Genomic DNA, 25,434 nt, shown 5'->3' with positions numbered 1-25,434 from the left:
CTGGGGAGCTCTGAACAAGTACTGATTTCCAGGCCCCAGCCCCAGACGAAGGCAATCAGACACTCCAGGGTTGGGTCCTGGGCATTGCTAAAGTGCTTCAGTGATTTGAATGTGTGGCCAGGATTAAGAATCACTCTTCTGGGCATAGAGCAGTGAGCAAGGTAGCCCTCAAGGGGAGACAGATGATGAATAAGTAAATTATTTTAGATGGAGATACACGTCATAAAAATAACATAGGGTAACGTGATGCGGTCGGGGGGCACTTACACTGAAGCACAAATAATGAGATGGAAACACCACCAAGATCTGGAGAAATGACCCCAGGCTGAGCAAAGAGCCCACCTTCTACCTCAAGTCTTAAGGGATGACTAGAGCAGGGTCCCATTTGTGTTTTTAGGAAACGAAGCTAAATACTTCTCTGACAGGCGAATAAGAGCAGAAAATAAGACATGGTCCCTCCCTGGAGGTTCTTATGGAAACATGAACTAACGTTTGTTGAACACCTACTGTGGGCGATGCTTCAGCTCTGGGAGCTGACACAGCAGGAAATTCTTCAAGCTTCATCTTCCCACATCCCTGAAAGACCTCATCTGGTAGATCAGGATGGGGGCCCTCTAGCTGGAGGAGAGCGACACAGAGCAGAAGCTTCAGGGGATGTAAGAACCTTGGGGTTCTTTATGGGTGACTCCTGTAACTGTAGAAAAGACAGCAGCCATTGGCTGCCACCCTGTCACCCCCCTGACACTCTAACGGGAAGGGAGCTCTGGTCCACCATTGTCACAGCAGCAGCCCCAGAACAGGACGGTTATAAAGCATTGAGGGCCACCTCCTGAAACTGCCCATCCCCAGCTGACTCCCAGGCAGAGTTCTGGGCTGGAGGAGGATGCTTCTGTCCCCTCCCTCCAGAGGCAGAGCCTGTGACTCACGTCTAAGCCAGTCCAGACCCAACACTCCCCTGGCCAAGCAATTGGCTTAGGGAAGTCATGTGACCCAAGCCACGCCCCCAGAACCTCAGGGCTTCTGCAGAACTGCCTCAGCCACCAGCACTCTCCCCCAGCATTTTTGGGTCTGGGAGGACATAAAGCCAGAGTGTGGTCACCACCTCCCCACACCGGCTGACATCTGAGCCCAGAGACAGAAACTGAGTCTCAACACTTCACCTTTGACCTCACGCTTTCAGTGACTAAGCCAATAAATTCCCTTTTTTGCTGAACCCAATTTGGGGAGGTTTTCTGTCACTGCAGCAGAGGCCTGCCTCACCTAGACGCTAAGACTCCAAAGAACTGCATCGGAGTCACTTACTGTCCTCCGAGCCCCGTGGGGCTGCTGCCTGGGGGACCTCTGCCGTCCTCCTGTGTCAGGACTCTGTCCTCTCTACTTGACTGTGAGCTGCTTGATGACAAGGACGGCCTCTTACACTTGCTTCTGCTCCCCACCAAGTGCCCACTGCAGGGCTGGACACACAACAGCAGGTGTGCGCTACACACCCGTGAAATGGAAAGGAGACTGGAGAGTCTCGTGGTCCGGGGACAAGGAGGCTGGAAGGGGAGTCAGGCTTCAGTCCCACCTGGGCTGGGAGGACAGCGGGGGCAGGTGCACTGGAGCAGGGAGGTCATGAGATCCAGAGTCAGATGACCAAGGGATGCTCCTGCCAGCCAAGAGATCTTGGGAAGTCACTAAACTTTGGAGCATCGTGTTCCTCATCTTTGCATAAACACTAAGAATTAAAGTGTTTAATATTCAAAAATGCCCTTTCATTCCATCACTTGACCAATATTTACTGAGTCCTTTCTATGTGTAGGACCCTATCCCAGAAACAGTCAACACAAAGGATAATCCAAGTATTACTTACTGTTAAACATTTTGCGGTTTCCCTGCTTCCCTCTCCACAAGGGGGACAAGACCAGTCCTTCCTGCCAAATAGGACTGACTGCTCCATAGTTAGCGGAATAATTTCTGATCAGACTGTACACTGAAGAGACAAGGGCAACAATGGGGCATAGAAGACTCTATTCTAAGAACGGGGCCCCGTCTAAGCTGATGTGCCCAGACTAGGTGGGACAGGAGCCACAGGAGGAGGACACAGCCGGCCCACGATGAGGCCATCAATGAGCTAGAAACCAGTCAAAAATGCACTCACCCTGATTCTTTACCCAGAGTAGCTAAGTCTTCCTTTCATGCATGGTGCTAATTTTAGCCTCTCAAGTGCCTAGAGAGGATGGACCCATAGTTCCTGGCCTTACACATGTTCATGGCATAGTCCTGCACATGCACCGGCCACTTCTGGCTGATGGAAGCATATGCTGGAGGAGGTGAAAAGACAGGACGGGCACCACTGTCCACTGGGTCACCAAGACAGATGGGAGTTTAATGGGAATCCCAGATGCTTCTCTGCAAGTTCACCCGGTCCCATCTCCATCAAGCAGAGGATGAACCGTTTAGAGGTTTACCAAAACCTCCGTGTCCCAAATGGACTTCTCAGACGGCACCTTGAGGGAAGGGAAGTTGATGGTATAGAAGACAGGCTCTGAGGGAAGGCCCTGGCCTTCTTCAGTGCATGGAACTAACCAAACATTTCATACCCACAGGCCTAGGTTCCAGTGCCAGCTTCCCCGCTTGTAAGGTTCATGACTTTGAGTGACTCGTGTCTCCTCCCTAGATGTTTTCCAACCTGTAAAATGCAGATAAGACCTGCCTATGAAAATAAGACATGGGAAGACTGCCATCCTAACCTGGTCCCTTGGCCTGGGTTTCTAGTTCCTTTTGCACACAGCCCCATACAGAGCCTTACCAGGTTCTTCCAACAACCCTGCAGTAGGAGGCCAAGTACTATTCTGCCCATATTACAGGTGAGAAAACAGACACCTAAAAAGATTGACTTGCCTGGCAACTTCATAGAAAAGCCAAGTGGTACCCATCTACAGTAAAACCTCATAGGGTCTGCAGGAAAAGGAATTTTTAGGAGGGAATTTACATTCCCACCTCCTACAGTGTTGGTGGGAATGTAAACTGGTGCAGCCACTATGGAGAACAATATGGAGGTTCCTTAAAAAGCTAAAAATAGAGCTACCATATGATCCTGTAATCCCACTCCTGGGCACTGATCTGGAGAAAACCATAAATTGAAATGATACATGCACCCCAGTGTTCATAGCAGCACTATTTACAAGAGCCAAGACATGGAAGCAGCCTAAAGGTCTACCAACAGGTAAATGGATAAAGAAGATGTGGTATATATACACAATGGAGTATTACTCAGCCATAAAAAAGAATCAAATAATGCCATTTGCAGCAACATGGATGGACCTAGAGATTATCATATTAAGTGAAGTCAGTCAAATATCATGTGGTATCACTTATATGTGGAATCTTAAAAAATGCTACAAATGAACTTACTTACAAAACAGAAATAGACTCACAGACACAGAAAACAAATTTATGGTTACCAAAGGGGATAGCGGGTGGGAGTAAATTAGGAGTCTGGAATTAACAGATACATACATTACTGTACATAAAATAGGTAAAGAACAAGGACGTACTGTACAGCACAGGGAACTATACTCAATATCTTGTAATAACTATAATGGAAAAGAATCTGAAAAAGAATAGATATATATGTATAACTGAATCACTCTGCTATACACTTGAAACACAACACTGTAAATTAACTACACTTAAATTTAAAAAAATAAGAAAACCTCATAGTTCCCAAAGAGCTTTTGAATGCATCATCCCACTGAGTCCTTCTCACAAAGACCCCCAAGTTAGGGAACCACAGCTAAAACCTAGGACTGGCCTGTGTGAGGCCCGTACAGGTTCTGAGAAGAAACCTCCACCCATTTAAGCAAAGCCTGCATCTGGCAGGAGAACAGACGAGATGTCATCACTGGGTCCCTACAAGCCTCTGACCGCCTGGAGAAGTCTGAAGAGGCCCATCGAACCACCTCCCAGGGTGAGCAGAACCCATCTACCAGGCTGCAATGCTACCTGGAACTCCTCTTCCAGAGAAGGGACCCCAGCAACCCAGCGTGTCCCACCCCTGCAGCGACCCTGGGCGGTACGACCCTGGTGAGACATCCCAAAGTGCCCTCTGCCAGAGCAGCAGGGTTTGTGTCCCTGAAGCTCCATCAGATGGACACAGAAGGCAAAAGGGAAAGAAAACGAAGACACCCAGGCAAACAAAACTGCGGGAGCTGGGGCGGAACACTGAGCCTTTAGGAGCATCGTGAGAACAAAAAATGAGAATTTCAAACTCTGAAATGTGATCTTTTCAGTTGTTGGATAAAGAAAGTACTGGAGTTGCTTAGCAGCACGACTGATTAACGTCTGTACGTTACCTTTCAACACCTTATAGCTACCCTTTCCTACTCAGGGTCACAAAACCACCTTTTCTCAGCTCTGGCTATAATTGTCCACGTACGCGCCATCTCCAGACCCTGCCAAGTGCCTTAGGGAAGAATCTCTCTCTTACCCGGATCTGTGCAGTTCTTAGCTGTCTGAGTCCCATTCACTGGTGCCATCAGCCTTCTACTTCTCCATGTGTCTGGTAAAACATGTTTGCTGGCAGAAGCTGTTTTGTGCCCTGCATTGGAAAATAAGTCACAAACACCATTAGATCAACATGGCGCCTGCATCCTCCCAATGGCCTTACACGCCTGTATCCAGCTATGTCAGCAACAGCCCTGTTTGATTATTTAGAGCCATCTGTAGGGAGTGATACAATGACTGGAAGCACAGTATCACCTGCTCACCTACAGTAATCTGCTTCCTAGATCTAGTTCATTGTTTCTAGTCCCAGAGTGGTCAGCATGTGATCTGACCTTGGCCAAGATTGCTCCAGTCTCAGCCCTTCACAGGTGCAACAAAGGGTTTAGATAGGTGACCATGAAGTTCTTAGCCAGTAAACATGCGCAGGCGTTCCTGCCCTGAAGGATAAAGTCAGCAAACAGGTGGAGAAAGTTGATGGGGGCTGGCCCGCAGCTTCTCACCCTTGAATGTGCACACACATCACCTGGGAACCTTGTTAAAACGCAGATTCTGATTCAGTAGGTCTGGCCCACAACCCAAGATTCTACACTAACAAGCTCCCAGGTGACACTGATTCTGTTGGTCCAAGGGCCATATTGAGTAACAAGGGAGATCCTAAAGGCCTTCTCCTAAAGGCCTTCCTGATCCAGCAAATAAAAATGATTCTCACTTTAAGACCTTTAAAGTATTCATTTACCTCTCCTGACGTGCACACTACTTCAGCTGGATAATAATACCTCTTCTACAATGCCGACATCTAGGAGCCTCTAGGTATTTTGTTATTTCTTGTAATTGAGGGAGAACACCCACCAACTTGCCCAATTGCAAAGCACCAGGTACTAAGGTGTTCAAATAACCTTTCTGGATTTCTGTTGGGAAGGGCCAGTTTTTGACCTTTTATCCTCAAATCACATAGTTTGGGTTTTGAAAGCCAGTATTAGAGTTAAGTCAAGTTCCACCTGATTTTTATCAATAGGAACCTCTCTAAATTGTCCCTAACTGCTCAAGAAGGTACCATCTGCTTTATTCCCCACGTCCAGGTTGCTAAATCATGCCATTTCTTTCATTTTTTTAAATGTTAGACAGTAATTGGGAAAAAAAGCATATATACATATGTACATACACACACATATGTATAACCGAATCACTTTGCTGTGCAGCTGAAACTAACACATTATAAATCAACTATACTTCAATTAAAATTTTTTTAAATAGTTTCTAGAGGACATTCAAAATTAAAATAGAATACTAAAAAAACAATACTAGAAGGTCCACAGCATCCAACTAAAAATGGGAATGTTAGCCACCTGAATGTCTTCTGAAGCTTCCACCTAGGCTCACATCTGCCACTCCCTTCCCTAAACATGTTTTTCGTAAGTTTCTTTTTCTCTCCATCTTAAATTTGTATATCCTAAGCAACTCCCAAATCCCTCAGTCTCTCCTTGGATGAAGGAGTGTGGATAGTGGTTCCAGGCACAAGCTGGTCCCGCAGAGATTGAGGAGTTGAGAAGCGATGCTGAAACATAGCAGCAACCTCCCGAGGGGACAGACTGCCCACATTTTTAGGGTTTGGAGAGGACGCGTCAGGACACCCAGGGCGCCCCTTCGGCAGGGGCGAGGGGAGAGCTGAGGCTCAGTTTCCAGCCTCAGAATCTGGGTTTTCGAGGGACGCGGAGAACAACCTTCTCTGCTCTGCAAAATGGAAATTGGTCCACCTAGTCTCGTCCGCCCCAGTCCAAGAGAATCCACACCTGGATCCCGCCGCTGCGCTGCCCACACTCCCTGGGCACCCCAGGGACAGACCTCTGGCGCCGAGGGGGCCAATGGTTCAGGCTTTCGCCTTAGTAACACAGACCTGCAGCCGCGTTCTGAGGCCCCAGGGGCCGCGCGCAGCTCAGGGGAACAGGCACCACAGCTCAGAGAGTCGATATCAGCTCTCCTGGGTGCGCTCTACCTGCCTGGTGGGTAAGGGACTGGATGAGCCCTTGGGGCCAACCTGACTGGGAAGGAAAGGAAGACCTCTCGGAGCTGCCCCGCGGCTTTCCAGCCCAAGCCCCCCAACTCCCGGGGCAGGCCCGCACCAGTACCTACCCCAGCTGCCAAAGAGACCAGACGCACAGCACACCAGCGCCAAAATCGCGCACACGAAGCCAACTTGCTGCCACAGCATCTCTCGTCTCCTGCGAACTTTGCGCGGCCGCGGGGGGCCGCGGAGCGCCATCCCGGAGCGCCTGGATGCAGTCTCTGGCAGAGGATGGGGAGCCCCACTGGCCGGAGTGCTATCTGTGGCGGAGCGGCGTGGACTGGAGCGGGCGACGCGAGGCTCAGAGGCGAGGGGCTACGGGCCAAAGCTTCATGGCCCGCGGGCGAGCTCGGCGGGGAAGCCCAGAGGGGAGAGAGGAGGTGCAGGCGCGCGGCGCGGCCGGAGCTCAGAGTCCCGCGCGCGGCGTGCGCGCTCCGCTCACCGTGGCTCCGTGGCGAGGAGGCGACGCCGGCACGGTGGCGCTGGCGGCCCTGGCTCGCAGGGCTGGCGCAGTCCTGGCGCTGGCGCCCCTTACCTGCCCGCTCAGCCTCGGCGCCCTCGCCCGGCCGCAGCCCCGGTAGCACTCAGTGTGCCCCCGCGCCCTGCGCCGCCGCTCGCACTCGCAGCATCCTCCCCCTCCAAGTTTGGCGGCGGCCGCCGGCCAGCGATGTTTCCCTGCTTCCCGGCGAGCCGAGCCCCGGCGGCCCAGTGCGCTCAGATGGGGAGGCAGGCGGGACGCGCGGGACCTGCAACCCTCGCCTCGAGCAGCCTCGACGACGGCCCTCCGGGGGCGAGCTCTCCCCGGGAACTTTCTCTCCGGCTGCCAGCGCCTGCGTCTGCGAGGCCGTGGCGCCTCCCCCCCCCCCCACAGCTCTCGCCTCCCCTCCTGCCCGCCTCTCACCCCCCACCCCCCGCCTCCCCAGCACGTGTACTCCTCCCCTAGGGCGCACTCGCCCGGGCGCTCCTCCCTTCCCCCGTGAGGCTCAACCACTGACCCACACAATCACCCTCCTTCTCCCTTTTTCTCTCCCCACCGCCCCTATGGAGCCGAAACAAGCCCTTCTCTAACCCTCCGAGGCTGCTGCAGAGAGGAACGGGTTATGGCACCGCAGGGACTCTGGGAACAAGGGTTTCTGTAGAGCGATCGCTCTAGTCCGGGCTCTGCACGACCCCCGAGGCCACCCGAGGCCCCCACGACCCCCGCCCCCGGGGCGGGAGATGCACGAGAAGATTAATTGTTCGAGCAGAGCTAACAAACAGGCTTGCACCAAGCCGACGAGCGCCCGCGCCCCCAGGGCCGGCTCCTCCGGGGCTCTCGGGGCGGGCTGGGGAGCCGGCGGCGGGGCGCTACAGCGACCTGCACAAAGCTGGAGACCCGGCAGAGAGAAACCCGAGAGTTCTGCGCCCCACGGGGCTTTCTGGGTTTTGTTTTGTTTTGTTTTTCCTCCTTTTCTCTGATCGGCTCTCTAGTGTAAAACCACTTTAAAAATGGGGCAGGAGGGAGAATTTCAGAAGAGCAGCAGCTGAGTTGTAATCCAGGTGCAAGCAGGTGGTGGGGACCTTTAGCGGAAGGGCCTCAGCCCAGAGGGTGTGTGACTACCCTGGGAATGATTTCCTTCCCTGGCCAACTCATCAAGCCCCTAGTTAGGGCCTGCTAGGGTTTAGTCCGCTTAAAATCCTTTTTGGAACAAGGCCAGCTCTGTTTAATTAAATAAATACACACCCACTGTGTGCGGGATTAATGCCAAGTGCCAGCCAGAGAACAAAACAACCAAAAAATGTGTAAGATCCAGTTCCTGGCTTCAAGGAACCCCAAAGCAAAGGGGAGCCAGACCCTTAGATAAATGCCTGTTTAATAGGGTCAGTTCTAAAAGTCACTGTTTTTGCAGAATGTGTGTTATTCCATCACTACTCAAAATGTGGTCCACAGCAGCATAAGCATTGCCTGGGAGCTTGCAAAAAATTCAGGCTCTAAGTTTCCAGCCCAGACCTACTGAGTCAGAACATGCATTTTTAACAAGACCCCCTGGAGATTTGTGTGCACGTTCAAGTATCAGAAGCACGGCCCTTTCAAATCTGTCCCAATGCTTCTAGTGGGGCACCATCTTCACAGTTCCTCTTGGACTGACCAAGCAGGGAGAATTTTGCTTGTGCTAGCCTGGCATAGTGACACAGGTGAGAGGTACCCGGAGGACCAGGGGAAGAAGATTCACTAATTATTTTCAGTAGTCCTGTTTCAGTAGTCCCACGGATACTGAAGGCATGAACACAAGACTAATTGCAGTAGAAACCCCTAGAGGAAATGAAATGGAAAAGGCCGGGGTTGCCCTTGTGTAGAACAGCTCAGGATTCTGTTTTGTCTGTGGAGCAGCCTTACCATCGAGTTTCTCCCTCTATATGGGTGACCTCTACCAAGCCTACCTGCTGGTGACAAAAAGGGCACTTTTCATATGTTTGAAGAATTTTCTTCTTATTGACCAGGCTGTACAAGGATTGCTATTTATCAATAACAAATAAAAGACCACAGAACAGTGTTAAATGGGCATTTGGAAAGCTAGCCAAGAGCCCTTGGCATTGTATTTTCACCAAAGGAAAAAGTTAAAGCAATAATATACTATTGTCCCGCCGTAAGACAGCATTTGGGTCACATTGGTTAAAGCGTCTCTAATGAACAAAATGGCATCTTATTATACATGCACCCTAATGTTCATTGCAGCACATTTACCATAGCCAAGACATAGAAGCAACCTAAATGCCCATTGATAAATGAATGTATAAAAAAGATGTAGTATATTTATACAATGGAATATTACGCAGCCATAAAAAATGAAATAATGCCATTTGCAGCAACACAGATGGACCTGGAGATTATCATACTAAGTGAAGAAAGCCAGGCAGAGAAAGACAAATATTTTATGATATCACTTATATGTGGAATCTAAAAAAATAATACAAATGAACTTATCTACAAGACAGAATTAGACCCAGAGACATAGAAAACAAAATTATGGTTACCAAAGGGGAAAGTGGGGTGGGGGGAGGATAAATTAGGAGTTTGGGATAAACATATGCATACCACTATATATAAAATAGATAACCAACAAGGACCTACTGTATAGCACAGTGAACTATACTCAATATATTGCAATAACCTGTAAGGGAAAAGAATCTGAAAAAGAATATATATCAATATATATATACATATATATGTGTGTGTATATATGTATATATATGCATATATGTATAACTGAATCACTTTGCTGTACACCTGAAACTAATACAACATTATAAATCAACTATACTTTAATTTAAAAAACTTATCGAAGCTTAAAAAATGGCATCTTATTACTAGGATTTAGTATTTTCCTAAAACTTTTGTCCATGGAGCTCATGTAGGGCTGGCAAAAATAGACATTTCTGAATCCAAAACCGGCCAAAGGAGTCATCAAGTGTCTGTCTTGAAACATTTAGCCAGCTCTTTACTAGAACGTTTCTTTGACATCTTTCACCTGCTCTCAGTTAATAGTTAGAACCTTGGAATAATTTCACATGCACAAATGGATTCCTTTTATCTGACAGTTTAAAAAGCAATTCATTTGAAATTGTACTTTTTGCTTCATTTAAATACTGCCCGTTACCAAATAGCCTTTGCTGCAGCTCTAATGACTCACCCGGCAGAAGAGAGAATTGGATTTTATGTACCTTTCAGATTCAAAGCATCCAGGAGCATTTCCTAAGCAAGGCCATGGAGACGAGTGGAAAGCGCATTTCGGGGTTTATCTTAGCCTAGTTGTGGCTTCATTGACATTGGATTCTGAGTATTTTCTGTGATGTGACATAGTAGGAGACTGTCCACATGACCAGTTTTCAATATTTTGATAGGAAGGCTCAGTCTGTGGAGATAGGTACACTACATGTTTTCTTAAGTATTCATTCCTATGACATGAAGAGCCTCACCATTTAATTCATCTTCTTACTCGGTTTTTTTCGAGTTTACTTAAACGACCTTCTCCATGAATTGTAATTCCTCCTGCTGTGTCTTCCAGATAGCTGTATCAGTTGGCACCACCTAGGGCAGCAGTTCTCAAACTTGACCATGCTTTAGAATCCCCTGGAGGGCTTCTTAAAACTCAGATTGCTAAGCCCCACCCCAGGGTTTCAGCTTCAGTAAGTCCGGGGTGGGGCCTGAGAATTTGTATTTCTAACAAGTTCCCAAGTGAAGCTGATACTACTGGTCCAGGAGCCACATTTTGAGAACCACTGGGCTAGGTTATGCTGTGGTAACCACAAAAAAACAGTAAAACAACAAAAGTTTGCTTCAGGGTAGCAGAATATTCGACTCCAAAACGTGCTACTTTGGCATAAGGATTATTTTGAGCTGAAGGCAAATAAGAGGAAGCAAATACAAGAAAAACATCCCCTATTTGCCTAAATGCAGGAAATAAATCTGTAGAGGAAATTAATCTGCCAGGAAGGACAGAAGTTAATCACTGGTGACAACTCTAGATCCTTATCAGGGACAGCACCAGAGGAATCTATCTACAAACTTTGCTAAAACTCACCCTTATCCGCCATTGATCTCCCTTTATATTTGCCTTCTCACAATTTGCCACCCGTGGAAGCGCAAAGTCTTTTTCCTTCGTCTTCTCACATCTCTAAAGATGTACTTTTACTTTGTTAAAATGCTATATAAGCCCAAATTCTTACCACCCCTTTGAATTATTCATTACTGGGTAATCCCACGTGTATGCACAGTGCACAGGTGAATAAACGTCTGTTTGGTTTTCTCTTGTTAATCTGTCCTTTGTTGGTCTAATTTACAAGGCCCCAGCCAATGAACCTAAGATAGATGGAGGGAAAATAGTTTTCTTCCCCTCCATTTCTTGTCTATCAAGAGGTGTGTCTTGAGGGAAGTTACTCACGTGCTTAGGAACAGCCACAGTCTCAGATATTGCTGCTCGCCATGCAAGAGGGAGGAGAGCCCACTGGAGGGTCTTGAGCTGGCAGCTGAGGACCCTGGGCTCTGTGCACCGCTGCTCACCACTCACTGGCCAAAGCCAGGCACGTGGCCCCAACAACATGGGCAGGTCTGGAAGTGCGCTTCTTCCACTGCAGGCTGAACTCTGCACTCTGCAGTGGGCAACCCCCATGACAACCACACCAGGGCAAACCTCATCCCACTTCCTTGCTTTCTGGGACCTTTCTTGGCCACCCCTTCCCCCTCCCTGGTAGAGTTGGTCCAGCTTGTTCCAAAGCCCTTGACGTGCATCTCCGTTATAGCAATTACATCACGTGGTCTTGTGAAATGGGAGAGAGTATCTGTCTCCTCCTGGCCAGTGAGGACCTCAAGGACCTGCTGTCTTTTCTGCAGCTCTGAAACACAGTGCCCAGCACATTAGGTGCTTAATAAATGACGTATATATAGAATAAATGAATAAACACATTTTGGTTACAATGTGAAGAAGGTAAAAAATACTTGTCCCTGTTAGGAGGTGCCCCCTCTCACCATCACTTCAGCACCACCCCAAGGTCCCATTCATCTTCACTGTCAAGGTTACCAGTGACCTGTGGAGACATCTCAGCAGAACTGGACACTCTTGAACATACCCTTCTTTTTTTTTTTTAATATTAAGAAAGACAAACTTTGTAATGATTAATAGATTCATTTAAACAACAGTACATATAGTCATCATTGCCAGACTTAATATGAGATGTTAAATGTTTGATCCAATTTTCCTTCCCGGGTAAGTTTTTCTTTCCTATCTCTGTCGGTTTTGAAAACATAATACCAGAAGAGGAGGGCCCCAATTCCAAACAGAGCTCCTAATAGTGAGGTCTTGGGAGTGGGTCTGAAATTGGGATAGATATTTGCTGGTCTTGCATAGGTCCAACGAATCAATGCAGGATCTTCGATGACCCCATGACGGCTGGGGTCGTTGTACTGAAGCAGGTACTCGCATTTAAGCCGGGATCTTATGGCCAAACGCTCGGCTTGTGCCTTCCGAGTTTCCAGAGATATGTCGTATTCAGCTGGGTCGAGGGTAGTGGGCAGGGTTGCCAGGTGCGACGGCTTGTACTTGGGGAACGACATCTTGGCGACCCGGCGCACAACTGCGCCTAAACACACCCTTCTTAAAACAGTCACATCCTTAACTTTTTTAACAGTGCGTGCTTATGGTTTTTCCCTTCCTTCTCCAACCGGCTCTTCCCTCGGCCCTCTGTGCCTCTATTCTAGGCCCTCTTTTCTTCTCTCTTTACACCTCTCTTCCCAGGAGAGCTCATCAATTCTCTGGCTGGAGTTATTTGCTCTCCGCTGCTGACTCGTAAGTGTGTATCTGGAAATGGAGTCTTTTCAGGAATTCTGACCCCACGTCAGGAAGCTGAGGCTGATCCTCGTCTTCCTGCCTCTCCCCCACTTCCTTCCAGTCTATCGTCACTCAGGCCTCAGGTTTGTCCCCTTATTGCCATCCTCATTATCACCTCTGGCTCCATGCCTCACCTGCACCCTTCGGCAGCCTTCTTAACTAGTGTCTCTAACCCCAGTCTTTCCATCACATTCCTTCCTCCAACCAGCAGCTAGGGTAAAAGGGAAAATCCGGTCATGTCCCTTCCTCCCATAAAAGCTTCAGAGACTCCCTGCTGCTCTCAAGCTAGACTTCCAGCTCCCGAGCTTGACATATAAGATCCTGCGTGATCTAATCAGTACTTTCAACATTGGCTGCACATTCAAGTCGCCTGGGGAGCTTTTAAACCACCTGGGGGCAGGAACTGGGCGTTGGTATTTTATCCAAGCTGCAGCCAAGTGTGTCCTCTCTACCCTGCTCCCGACCCTCCCAGCTCCTCCAGCCCAATCTTTCGTTATTCCCTTCCTTTCACTCCAGGCTCCAGCCACTCAGAATCTCTTTCAGGCTCTTTCTTGCTCTTCAGAGGTGACCCTTGCTTCATTTTCCTTGAACAGTCTTCCCACCTCCAAAGCCCCCTTTGCCTGGTGGTATGGACTGAATGTTTGTGTCCCTACAGAATTCACATGTTGAAACCTACTGTCAAATGTGATGGTGTTAGGAGGTGGGGCCTTTGGGAGGTGATTAGGTCATGAGGGTGGGGCCCTCATGGATGGGATTAGCACCCTTATAAAAGGGACCCCCCCAGAGAGCTCTATCTCCCCTTGTGAAGACACAGCAAGAAGACAGCCATCTATGAACCAGGAAGTGGATCCCATCAGACGCTGAATCTGGTGGCACCATGATCTTGGACTTTCCAGCCTTCAGAACTCTGAGAAATAAATTTCCGTTGTTTGTAAGTCACCCAGTCTGGGTATTTGTGTTATAGCAGCCTGAACTAAGACACCTGGCTAACTCTTTCTGTTGCTTCCAATATTAAAGGAGATATCATTTCCTCTGGGAGGCCTTCCAGGACCACAGAAGTCTGAGTTAAGAGCCCCCTCTTCTATATTTTCATGGTGGCTTGTACTTCTATCAAATAATTCATCATGCTGTATTGTAATTGCCTATTTCCTTGTGTATAGTTTCCAGCAGACTCTAAGCTCTGTGGGGACAGGAACCATGTCTCCCCTGCCCACATCTCCCCTCACTGGACTTAGCAGGTCCTCAGCAAATACTTATGGAAGGAAGGGACAAGCATACCTGTTCCACATTCAGCAAATAGGACTTGATCTGTTATGTTTCTCCCACTGGCATCTGCCATACGCAGTGTGTTCACCATCTTGTGTCTTTTGGTCCCCATAGTAGCCCTGCGGAACAGGCAGAGCCAGAATTAGCATCTGCATTTTATGGTTGCTTCAGGAAGCTGAGGCTCCTGACAGTTACGTGGCCCACTTGAGTTTGCAAAGGAGTTAGAGGTACAGCTAGCATTTGAACCTGGTCTTCTGCCCCTTAGCCATACCCTTCACCAGCCACACCACGCTACAGCTACTCGTTCTGACAGGTGTGCTAACTAGCTCTTTGGGTAGAGATAGAAGGCTATATATGATATCCCTGTTTCCTTCCTGGTCATCTCCTGGTTACTGACTGATGGTGGGAACTCTCGGCCAAGGCCAACTAGCAGAGGAAAGATGCTCAAACAGGCTGAGCCTGGGGCTTCCCTGACATCAAGTTATGCAGCTGCTCTATGTTTTGTAAATCTGATTCTCAGATTTCTTGGATTTAAACAAGGGAATGACCAATCCCTTTGCTCACCATGTATTGAACACCTAACTGTAGAGCATTTTACCCTTATATAACTTACCACACCATAAGCCTATGAAGAATGTTATCAATTAAAGACTAACCTACTGTGGAAAAGAAATCCAGCACTAGAATGTCATAGAGAACAAGCAGTTTCTTTTATGCAAGAGTCCCCATAGAGCCATCCAGGTTTGTAAGGTAGCTCTACTACTCATCACTCAGAGACCCAGGCTCCTGCCATGTGGTGGCTCTGCCATCATCTAGGGCATTCTCATCATCTTCACGGTCAAAGCTGATTCACCTGGGCTTCCCTGGTGGCGCAGTGGTTGGGAGTCCACCTGCCGATGCAGGGGACACGGGTTCATGCCCCGGTCTGGGAGGATCCCGCGTGCCACGGAGCGGCTGGGCCTGTGAGCCATGGCTGCTGAGCCTGCGCATCCGGAGCCTGTGCTCCGCAACGGAAGAGGCCACAGCAGTGAGAGGCCTGTGTATCGCAAAAAAGAAAAAAAAAAGCTGATTCACCAGCACGCCTGGGTTTCAGCCCACAGGACAGAGGAGGAGAGCACAAGGCAGGAACACCCAATGTCAGAAGTCCCAGCCCCAGCCTGTGTCACTTCTCACAGTCCATTGGTGGAAACTTAGTCACATGACCACGCCTACCCAAGAAAGGTTGAAAATGCCTACCTGAGCATACTGTGCCCTGGAGAATCCTGTTACCGTGGAAGCAGAGGAGGAGGGATTTGGATGGGCAACTATCAGCCTCCACCACAGATGTGAAACTGTGACTTAAGGAGACTAAGTGGCTTGGCCAAGATCCCCAGGGTAATAAGTCACAGTCCAAGCCTCCACTCCAAGGTGCAGACCCCCGAGGGCACCCACTGCCCCTCTGATCGCTTGGAGCTTGTCAGTCTGAGAGTAGAAGTAAGGCAGCTAGGGCTTACCACAAGGGACAGTAGGAAGGGCTCTTTGGCGAGGGACATGGCTCATAGGTGTCTCCACTTTAGACCCTTGCTAACGTTCTGCTGTTGGATTGGCCTCTCCACGCTTACTATGAAACATGACATTGCACAAAAGCCCGATTTTCCTTTATCATTGGTGTATGAGCAGCCAAAGGCTACGGCAGCTTGGGCTTTGTTTTTCCGTGAAAGGGCTCTACTTTGTTTTCACATTTCTTTGTTTCTTTCTAATGGCTCAGGTAGTGAGGTGGATGGACCTAGAGTCTGTCATACAGAGTGAAGTAAGTCAGAAAGAGAAAGACAAATACCGTATGCTAACCCATATATATGGAATCTAAAAAAAAAAAGAAAAAAGGTCATGAAGAACCTAGGGGCAAGACGGGAATAAAGACGCAGACCTACTAGAGAATGGACTTGAGGATATGGGGAGGGGGAAGGGGAAGCTGTGACAAAGCGAGAGAGAGGCATAGACATATATACACTACCAAACGTAAGGTAGATAGCTAGTGGGAAGCAGCCGCATAGCACAGGGAGATCAGCTCGGTGCTTTGTGACCACCTAGAGGGGTGGGATAAGGAGGGTGGGAGGGAGGGAGACGCAAAAGGGAGGAGATATGGGAACATATGTATATGTATAACTGATTCACTTTGTTATAAAGCAGAAACTAACACACCATTGTAAAGCAATTATACTCCAATAAAGATGTTAAAAAAAAAAAAAAGCCCTGGCCTCTCTGCATCTCTGGAGGGGCCTGAATACATGCGTAGAAATGACCGTCATGCCAGGAGAAAAATGACAAGGGCGGGGAGAGAGAGACAGAGAACGCATTGGAGGAGATTGTCATCAAAGGGAGCGGGATTCCGCCACAAGGGGAATTAGTAAATGCCTCTGGGACTGTCGGGACACACGTGTCTCCAGCTCAGGAGCACTGTCGGCAAGTCACTCCCCACCAGTAGACAATTTAACACAGCGAGCATCCTTCTAGGCCTGGCTTTGTTGGGGAGGGCGTTACATTTTGAGTTTTAATGAGGAAGTTTCACTTTGCCCACTTCAGAGGCTTCTGTACAAACGCTCCTGCTAATTCCCACTCAAGGGAGAGCCATGGGGAAGACAGGGGAGGACCAAGGTCTAAGAACTGAAATGGAATACTTTGAACATGGGCTACTGCCCGGGGAACCTGAGTAGCTCCCCATGGCATCTGGGCAGAAATTCGGCCCCATTGTCCAGAAAGTGTGGGCAGTCAGCTCAGGCAGCTGTCTGTGGGGAGCTGGCCAGAGCCCAGGCCAGGGCTTGCTGGACATACAAACTCTTGTCCCCAGCCAGAGAACTGGGTGTCCTTTGGCTCAGTTACCCAGATAACATCAGAAACTTGGAGACAGGAAATTGAACAACCACAAGCAGTTTCGACCCCTCGGGAAGGATGTCTGAGTCTCCATAAATGTCCACAGGAGCCCAGCGCCTGGCTACAGCAACTCTAGCGGCCCCCAGACCTCACTGGCTCGTCACCGCTGAAGTTTATTCTTCACGCAAACGAAGTCCGAATTGGGCGTAGAGGCAGGCAGCTCTTCTCCAAGCGGTTAGTCAGAGTTCCTGGTCCCTTCCCTCTCGTGGCCACACCATCTTCAGCACTGGGCCTCCAGGGGAGCCAAACTCATCTGCACTGAAATGGCAGAGCAGGAGAGACATGGAAAATCCATCCCCCAGGGAAGGTTTTTATGAGTCAGACCTGGACGTGCAGATTTCACTTCCACCCACATTCTGGGGTTAGAACTCTGCCAAGTGGCCAGGGCCGCAAGGGAGGTGGGAAATACAGTCCAGCAGTGTGCCCAGGGAGCTGAGGACATGGTGAGTGGTGGGTGATGAGTGCCATGCACAAAGAGTCGTCTCCCCAGGGCCCCAACAAGAACAGTCACAACAGTATATCACATTTACCTATCCTCGCTCGGGGCCAAGCGGTGCTCAGAGCACTTTATATCTAGCAACACTTTTAATCCTCCCAACAATTCTGTAATCATCAGTTTACAGATGAAGGAGCCCAAGGCTCTGAGTGGTTAAGTAACTTGCTCAAAGTCACACAGCTGGTAAGTGACAAAGCGGGGATTCAAAGCCAGGCAGTCTGGGTTCAGGATCTCTGCTTTTCATCATCCTGCCTCAAGAATGCACCTTCCTGGGCTTCCCTGGTGGCGCAGTGGTTGACAGTCCGCCTGCCGATGCAGGGGACGCAGGTTCGTGCCCCGATCCGGGAAGATCCCACATGCCGCGGAGCGGCTGGGCCCGTGAGCCATGGCCGCTGAGCCTGCGTGTCTGGAGCCTGTGCTCTGCGGCAGGAGAGCCACAACAGTGAGAGGCCCGCGTACTGCAAAAAAGAAAAGAATGCACCTTCCTGTCCAAGCTCTCCTTTGACAGAGGGGGAAACTGAGACCCAGAAAAGACACAGAGAGACGGAAGCTCAGAGCTCACCCGCCTGCACGTGTAAGTCATCCTTTAACGCCTGCTAGGTGATGGATTGGTGGTTCTGCCTTTGTAGATAATTCAAAGTGTTTTTAAAATATCAAGCACGGCTTTCAGGCTGGACACCAACTTTCACATAGCCCACCATCCTTACGCTGAGGCAAAAAGCTGAATAGGAGGCTGGGATCAACCCAGACTCAGCCCATTTGAAAATAAATTAGCAAACTGAGACTCTTTTGGGGAATGAAAAAAAAGGGGGGGTCCCAGAGGAGATTTACCACTGGGTGGCATGATAAAGTGCCCCCCAAAGTAACACTAATACTTTAATGGCTGTTACACAATGTGGGTAAATGGCTGTTATACAATGGGTGGGTGTGACTCAGCGGTTTCAATTAATTTAAAGGATTTCGGATGAATGTTGTCAGTTAGCTCTGAGGCCTGTCCTTTCTCTCTTCCCCCTTTTTAACCAGGTTCTGAAAGCAAATTCTTGCCTGCGGTGTGGAGATATTTCAGAAGATATCCAAGGAGAGAAAGAAAGAGCTTTTGTGAGAACACAAAGGTTACACAAGTAACCTTCTCCCCTTCGACTGCTAACCCTGTGCTCCGTGGGGTCATGTGTGTGAACAGTCATGAGGCCGTTCAAGCCAAGAATTCTAATCCCTCAGGCCGCTGGTAAGTAATAATGTGTAAACTCATGCTTAGTATTCTGTTGCAAAGGCCGGTGATACAAGGACGGCTGGTAGTCCGTCAGAATGGTGAGCTTGAGATCTCTGCTTTTGAATTAACACGTCAGAGTCTCCCTCTGTGGATCTGCTCCTTCGGTTTTGGTTCCAACAGAACCTTCTCTCAGCCACCCCACGGATGTCCCACCGCCTTCGGACACATTTGTGGGCAGGCTCTTCTCTGTAAAGACGGAAGTTTCCTGCCACCACTTCTCACCTTTTCAGCAACCTCTCCGGTTTGCAAGGAGGGAGTCCGAGCTGGAGGCCCCTGTGTCTTTGAGGAAGAGAAAGTATCTGACTTTGAGGAGACACATACTTGCAGGACATTTGTGCCCTTGAGCAACAATTTAATAAATGGAGCCCCGGTGACCTGTAAGAGATGGAGCGTTTCTGAGACAGCGGTAATTTTCTCCCCGCCACAGAGCATTAGTATTCAGTAGCTGAGTTCCATAGCCAAGAACCACGTGATGATTTTTAGAGGCACTCATGGTAGGACCAGGGAAGAAATTTGGGAGGCCATGCCCTGCCCGGGATGGAGCCACTGCTGGTCCCTCTAGTTTTCCCCATCTTCTGTCCACTTTCCTGTCACTTCTGTTCCCTGTTCCCAGCTGCCCTGATTCCAATCAAGATATCAAAGTCTTGTCCAAATTCCTACAAAATCAGATGATTTCTACCAAGAATTGGAGTGCAATGCATCACCACCGTTGGGGTACAGATGCCTTAGAAAATGTGATGAATGCTATAGACTCTGAGCCCCCCACCCCAGGAAAGTGTACAAACCAGACACATCAGCTTTTGCATACAGTTTCTGCAAGAGTGGAACCCTTCCCCCAAAGCCATCTTCTAAAGACTTCCAAGAACCTCTAGTTGAAGGTGGATCCTCACCCACCCCCAAGACCTCACCAAGGACTATTTATATTTTAGAAACAAACTGAAAAACCAAACAGCTTTAGACACTCTAAGAAGTGAAGATCAGTGACTCTGCTGGCCCTCTAAGGAGAGGAAGAGAATTCTAATACTGACACTGAAAGAGTTTAGAGGGTCTATATCTAAATAAATTTTGGAAATACCTTATGCTATAATCCCTTTTGGAAATCCACAAAGTGTATTAAAGGCTCTGAGAAGGTCCGCAGCAATGGAGCATTTTTATTTTGCTAAATTCTACATTTCCCAGACTGATTTGGCCCCGCTTTCCTTTCTGCTCCTATCACCAGTTAATAACCCCGTAGAACTGGCACTTTGAGGAATCCTGCTATAGCCCAATCCCTATACTTTACAGACGGGGAAACTGAGGCCCAGAAAAGGGGCATGCCTCTCCCAGGGTGACAGTGAAGCCAGGCTTTGGTTCCCTGGCTCGTAGCTCTTTCCATTTGGCAAACTGCCCCAGCACAGAGTCTTCTCTGAGGACAGGAGGGGCAACACTGTTCTCAACCTTGTCTTTCCTCTCAAAGGAGGCAGGAGAACAGAAAGCAGAAACAATATCCAAGGTACTGAGGACAGAGGGCATCGTCAGTGCCGCAGGTTTAATGCTCAGACGCGCTCACCAGGTCATCACAGACCAGAGCCCCAACGGGCGTGTGGATTTCCTTCCAGGGTGATACCCTGAGGGCGTGGCGTGCTCATTTCGAGGAGAGCTGAGACCAGCCCAGCACAGGTTATGGGATGGGGACCTGAAGCCTAGGCCTGGCTCTCAGGGACATTTGCAGCATCACTGGGGAAACCCAATGTGCCATCCCTGGGAGTACAGACAACTGGCAAAACCCCATCCCCAGTGCACACGTTTGTAATCAGCAAAACCAGATCCACTCTGATGGTTGAGAGGAGCAGGCTCAGGGCCCCTGGGAAACCGCGCACCAACTATATTAGGGCTGAACCTCCCCTTCCGTTTGCTTGTTTAAAACCTGCAAATGATGGACTCCATCCTCCCACTGCTCCAAATCCTGGTTTGTGACTAAATGCGGGAAACCCCGCTCCCTGCCCACTTCCCAAAATCTTGACTCTTAGGAAGGGCAACCTACTCCCATAGGACACCACTGATGACACTTTCCTGGCCCCGCTATCTGAGCCTCTCCTCAACTTCCTAAGGCCAGGAGTGTCCTTTGGTTCTTTGCTAAAGACACAGCAATCATGTGATCATTTGCTCAGAAATCGAAGGATGCTAAGGGTTGCTAAGACGTTGAATGGAAAAGGTTTGAGGTTTTTCTATTTAAAAAAAAAAACAACCATTCTCCTTATCACGCTTATAACTATGCGGAAAATGTGTGCATTACTATGTGTGGGTAGAAACTGGAAAGAAAAATATCTCCTTCGATGAAAGGAAGAAAGCAATGCCTTTAGTGGGGTCCTGAGCCATTCCCCGGATAGCGGGCTGAGTCCCTATTCTCTTTAGTGGAGGGAGTTCCGATAGTGGAGCCACCTGAGCCCGGAGCCTGCTGAGGCCCTCACAGCACCTCTGGGCTCACAGGATGCACTGGGGAAAAGGACACGGGGCTTTCCTCCGGACACCCCTGTCTGGATGGATCAGTGCCTTTCCCTCAGGAAGAGGTGGGGTGCCAGTTTGGGCTGCCTCGGGGAACATTCCTGCAGCCACCAAGCCCAGAGGAGGCAATTCTCAAGACAAGAGGCACAGACGATGTCACCACCATCTGCCGAGGAAGCCCCATGTCAGGCAGCTCTGGACAGCCAGCAGTACCCCTGTACCAGATCCCTGGAAAAAGGGAGCACCCTCACCGGGCACCTGCCTCTCTAAGGTCCCTCCACTCCGCCCCATCCCTCCCCACTTCTGCCCGTCGGCTGTGCTGCCCCCCAGACTCCACACCCACCAGCACTGGGCTTCGTCTCCCATTTTTGGCCCCGCTGTTGCCCGTTGGGTTTGTCCTTTGATCTTGGTTTCCCCCATCCAGTCCTTGGAGCCCATCATGGACTTGCTTTGTCTTATGTCTCTGGCTAGGTCCACAATTAGTTTTTCTCTGCCCCCCTTGTTGATTGTTGTCTGGACTGACCAACCCTTGACTCCCCTTGAATGGGGATCTGGTGAGTTTCAGAGGTGAGCCAAGAGCATGCATATGGAAGCACCAACCTCCGTCAGCGTCTGGCTCACAGAAGATGCTCAACTGGGTCACTTCCTTCCTGCTTTATCTTCCTATTTCTTGGATCTCCAGGCTTCTGAAGCCTATGAGTGACCTACACTAATGCCATTCTCTTTGCAGTACTGGATCTAGTACTGGTCATGCTGGAATGGCAACTGAACATCATCTCACGTGCCATTTCCAATCAACTGGCCATGGCTTCCCAGAGCACTGTGCTAAAGTTGCGAAGTACGCGTCTGGGCTCAGTGGGAAGGACGTCCAGGATGGACCGACAATGTCTGCCGTGAGCACCAGGGTGCTGGGGAACCGAATGCTGGGTGAACACGTGCAGTTCCTGGACACACCCTAGCTCTGGTCTCGTCTCCATCACAAAGTGTGTGACAATAAGAAAATCACTTCCCTTCTCCAAGCCTCAGTTTCCTCATCTCTAAGTGACAGAGGAGTCCCTGCCAGTTGAGTAACCCGGAACCCCTCACATACTAAGAAAGAACAGAGTATGAGTGAATGACCTTTGGGCCCCTTGTCCATCAAAGACCTGGCTCAGGAATCCTTTGCTGCGTGTCCCCCCCCAGCACCCCCCAGCATGCCGCTTCTGAACAGCTTCCCAGGATTGGGGTCTCAACTTTATTCCTAATGGCAGGCCTGCTGGCTGTGGCTCCAAACCCCTAAATTGGGAAATGTTCAAATGAAGGTTGTTTACATTGTGTATTCAGAGTGCAAGTGGTGTTTGAGAAGTGTTGCCATGGAAACCGGGAAGTGAGGAGGCAGCTAACTATGAAGAGAAATAATCTAATATTAACACACACAAGCTACGCTCTTGGGCTGCTGTAAATGAAATAGCATGTTATTGGGCAGGCGGCCACTGTACGTGTGCCTGGCCTTCGTCTTAGAAGAGAAACTACCTCTCGAGTCTACTTTGTTAAAGAAACCATAGTGGGCTGTGAGGTTCCCCGACTTTGGGGCCGAGGTCCCTCCCAGCTCTAAGAGTTGACGCCTCTAGGCCGATGGCTCTCAAACTTTGTCGACTGGTGACCTACTTGGATAGAAGATGCCCCATGGACCCCTTGCCCCCACCCGTCCCGAGTTTTAATGGAAAAAGGAACTGCACGGTAACATGCGATGCTACCATCCAAGCAAATTCAAGGGAGCCGAGGTGCACATTCACAGCTGCCTTTGCAACAGGGGTGTGGAGAGTTTGCATGTGAATATAACATTAGCATGGAGTTATTGGAAACTTATAAACTCCTCCAACAGCTGATGCAAATAGGCACCACTGCATACCACAGTGTTAACCAGACAGCTCGCCGCCAACACCACGGACGCTGGTAAAGCTGAAAAGCACAAGGCGACACCAATGGGACTCTGGCAGCGTGTATTCTTCCCAGGGTTGCAGGATTCCCAGCCATCTCTGATGCCAAGAGCTGGATGACAGCCAGACTTCTCAGTAGAATGCCGAATTAAGAGTCCTCAGTCAGCTCTAGCAATAGGCTCATTTTACCTTATAAACAACAAATATTAGAAACCCTCACTACTCGTTCGTTAACTTTGGCCTTAGGCGGCAATGACAGCCTTCGGGGTGGAGTGCCCTTTGCGTGGGAAAGGGTTTACAGGTTTGTATCAGGAGGGCCCCATATCCTACCCTGAGGCCCTCCCGTGGCTGCAAGTCACTGAATCGGGAGGTGGCAAAGTCACGGAGGTCGGTGTGCCTGCGGCTCTGCGGCTCCATCCCCAGCTCTCCCCTCACTCCGTGTAGCCCAGGGCTAGAGAACTGAGTCCCCCATCCCAGTCTGTGGGCAGCTGCACCAGAGTTTTGAAAAAAAATACCTTCCTGGGCCACAGCTCTGGAGATTCTGATCTACAAGGTCAGGGTTGGAGATCAGGGATCTACATGTTCCAAAATGGGCCCAGAGGGTGTGACAAGCAGCCAGATGAGGAAGCCCTGGACTCTGTGAGCCTCAGGTCACCTTGGGACCCCACCTGGGACCTTGGCCTGGTTGGGAGAGCCCCAGCACCTTGGTTTCTCCGTCTGCATTCTGAGCATGGCATGCCTGCCTCCCGGGGGAGGTGAGAGTTACAGGACAAAACACTACAACGCCCTCAGCTCACCTTGGTTCCTGGAGGGTCCCTGGCAATATTCGTTTGGAAGCAGCATGGCCCATGGAGAACCCAAGGGGCCGATTCACAGGGGGCATTTTTTTGTTATGGGTTATAACCTACATATACTTTACATATGTTCTTTTATATGTATCCATTTTTCATAGCTTTTAAAAAAGGCCTATTGGGGGAAAAAAAGAGAATATAATTTGGAGTCAAAAAGACCAGTGTTCCATCCCAGTTCTGCCATTAACTGTGCCCACTAGCTGTGTTATATCCCCTCTCCAAGCAGCAGTTCATGGACTTTAAAATGGAAATAATAATCCTTACTTCACAGGCTTTTGTGAGGGTTGGAAAACAAATTTACCTTAAAATCCTTTTGAGACGAATCCAGATATGAGTATATGAATAAAACAAATGACTAGATCAAAATGGGAGAAAGCGCAGAGAACAGCTGGCACAGTGCCTGGGGGCAGAGGGGGCGTTCAATGGGCTGCTCCTGCCTGCTCCTGACAGGGCCCCCCCAGTGAGCCAGCCTGGGGGACTTGCAGCCAGACGAGCAGCAGACACCCCAGGAGGGCAGAATCAGAGCTGACAGCTGGGGTTCTGCTTGGTGGACAGAGGAAATGCAGCTGCCCCTCCCAGGTCAGGGGTGGCCAGCACCCCAAGTCCAAGGTGACACTCTCCAAGATCCCATCCGATGAGCAGAGCACAGCCTCAAAGAATTGAAAGGAGCGAAATCTTGAGTCATTGGTACGTCCTGCTTCATGCACTCAGAGATGCAAACTGTATCACCGGCCAGCAGGGGCCAAAGCACAGCTCATCCTTCTCCACGCCAGCTTGACCAAATGCCCAGGCTTTTCTCCTGGGTCCTCTGCCCTGTATGGTTCAGGAATCCTTCAGAGGTACCTCTTTGTACCCAGGTCTGATGTCCAGTCCTGGATGTCTTCACTGTGTCTATAAACTCAGGCAGTTCCTTGAGACAGAAGTTAAGGTGTCATTTGCAGACCCCCCATGGGCAGCAGCAGTATCTCCTGTTAGAAATCACTTGTTAGAAATGCAATTATTAGAACCCCCCCCCCCAGAAACCCTGGGGGTGGGCCCAGCAACCTGTGTTTTAACAAGCCCACCTGGTGATTCCAATGAGATCAAGTTTGAGAACCACTGCTGCAGGTTTTATCCTCTTGGGCACGGTTGAAGTTGGGTCCCTGCCACATCCTGTATTCCAGCTGGTGGGGTTGGAGGGAGGGAGAGAAGGTCATGGAGGAGCCCCACCCAGTTTTCTAAGGCCTAGACCAGCAAGTAGCTCACGATCCACTGGTGGGAATGTCACATGGCCATACCTACCTACAAGGAGGGCTGGGAAATATCTCTAGTTATGCGGCCACG

At 49.6% G+C, this 25,434-nt stretch overlaps 1 protein-coding gene and 1 pseudogene across 3 annotated transcripts in view; both read right to left on the bottom strand.

The window, feature by feature from the left end:
* Positions 1 to 7,367, bottom strand: part of SLC24A4 (solute carrier family 24 member 4) — a 175,004-nt gene extending 167,637 nt beyond the window's left edge. For both annotated transcript variants that reach the window (XM_027120392.1, XM_027120393.1), the window contains exons 1-2: positions 6,619 to 7,367; positions 4,472 to 4,582 (exon numbers count right to left, since the gene is read on the bottom strand). In XM_027120392.1, coding sequence (XP_026976193.1) covers positions 4,472 to 4,582; positions 6,619 to 6,748 — 241 coding nt within the window. In that variant the 5' untranslated portion in view covers positions 6,749 to 7,367. The remainder of the gene's footprint in view (positions 1 to 4,471; positions 4,583 to 6,618) is intronic.
* A 4,830-nt stretch (positions 7,368 to 12,197) lies between these two features.
* LOC113627768 (NADH dehydrogenase [ubiquinone] 1 beta subcomplex subunit 4 pseudogene) lies at positions 12,198 to 12,663 on the bottom strand (annotated as a pseudogene). Its single transcript, XR_003435723.1, has one exon. The product of XR_003435723.1 is annotated as an NADH dehydrogenase [ubiquinone] 1 beta subcomplex subunit 4 pseudogene (transcript).
* Positions 12,664 to 25,434: the final 12,771 nt, after the last annotated feature.

This window comes from Aethalodelphis obliquidens, unplaced genomic scaffold (genome assembly GCF_003676395.1).
Source record: "Aethalodelphis obliquidens isolate GAN/ISIS:26980383/991018 unplaced genomic scaffold, ASM367639v1 scaffold21, whole genome shotgun sequence".
Classification (NCBI taxonomy): domain Eukaryota; kingdom Metazoa; phylum Chordata; class Mammalia; order Artiodactyla; family Delphinidae; genus Aethalodelphis; species Aethalodelphis obliquidens.
This window is presented reverse-complemented; position numbering and strand designations above follow the sequence as displayed.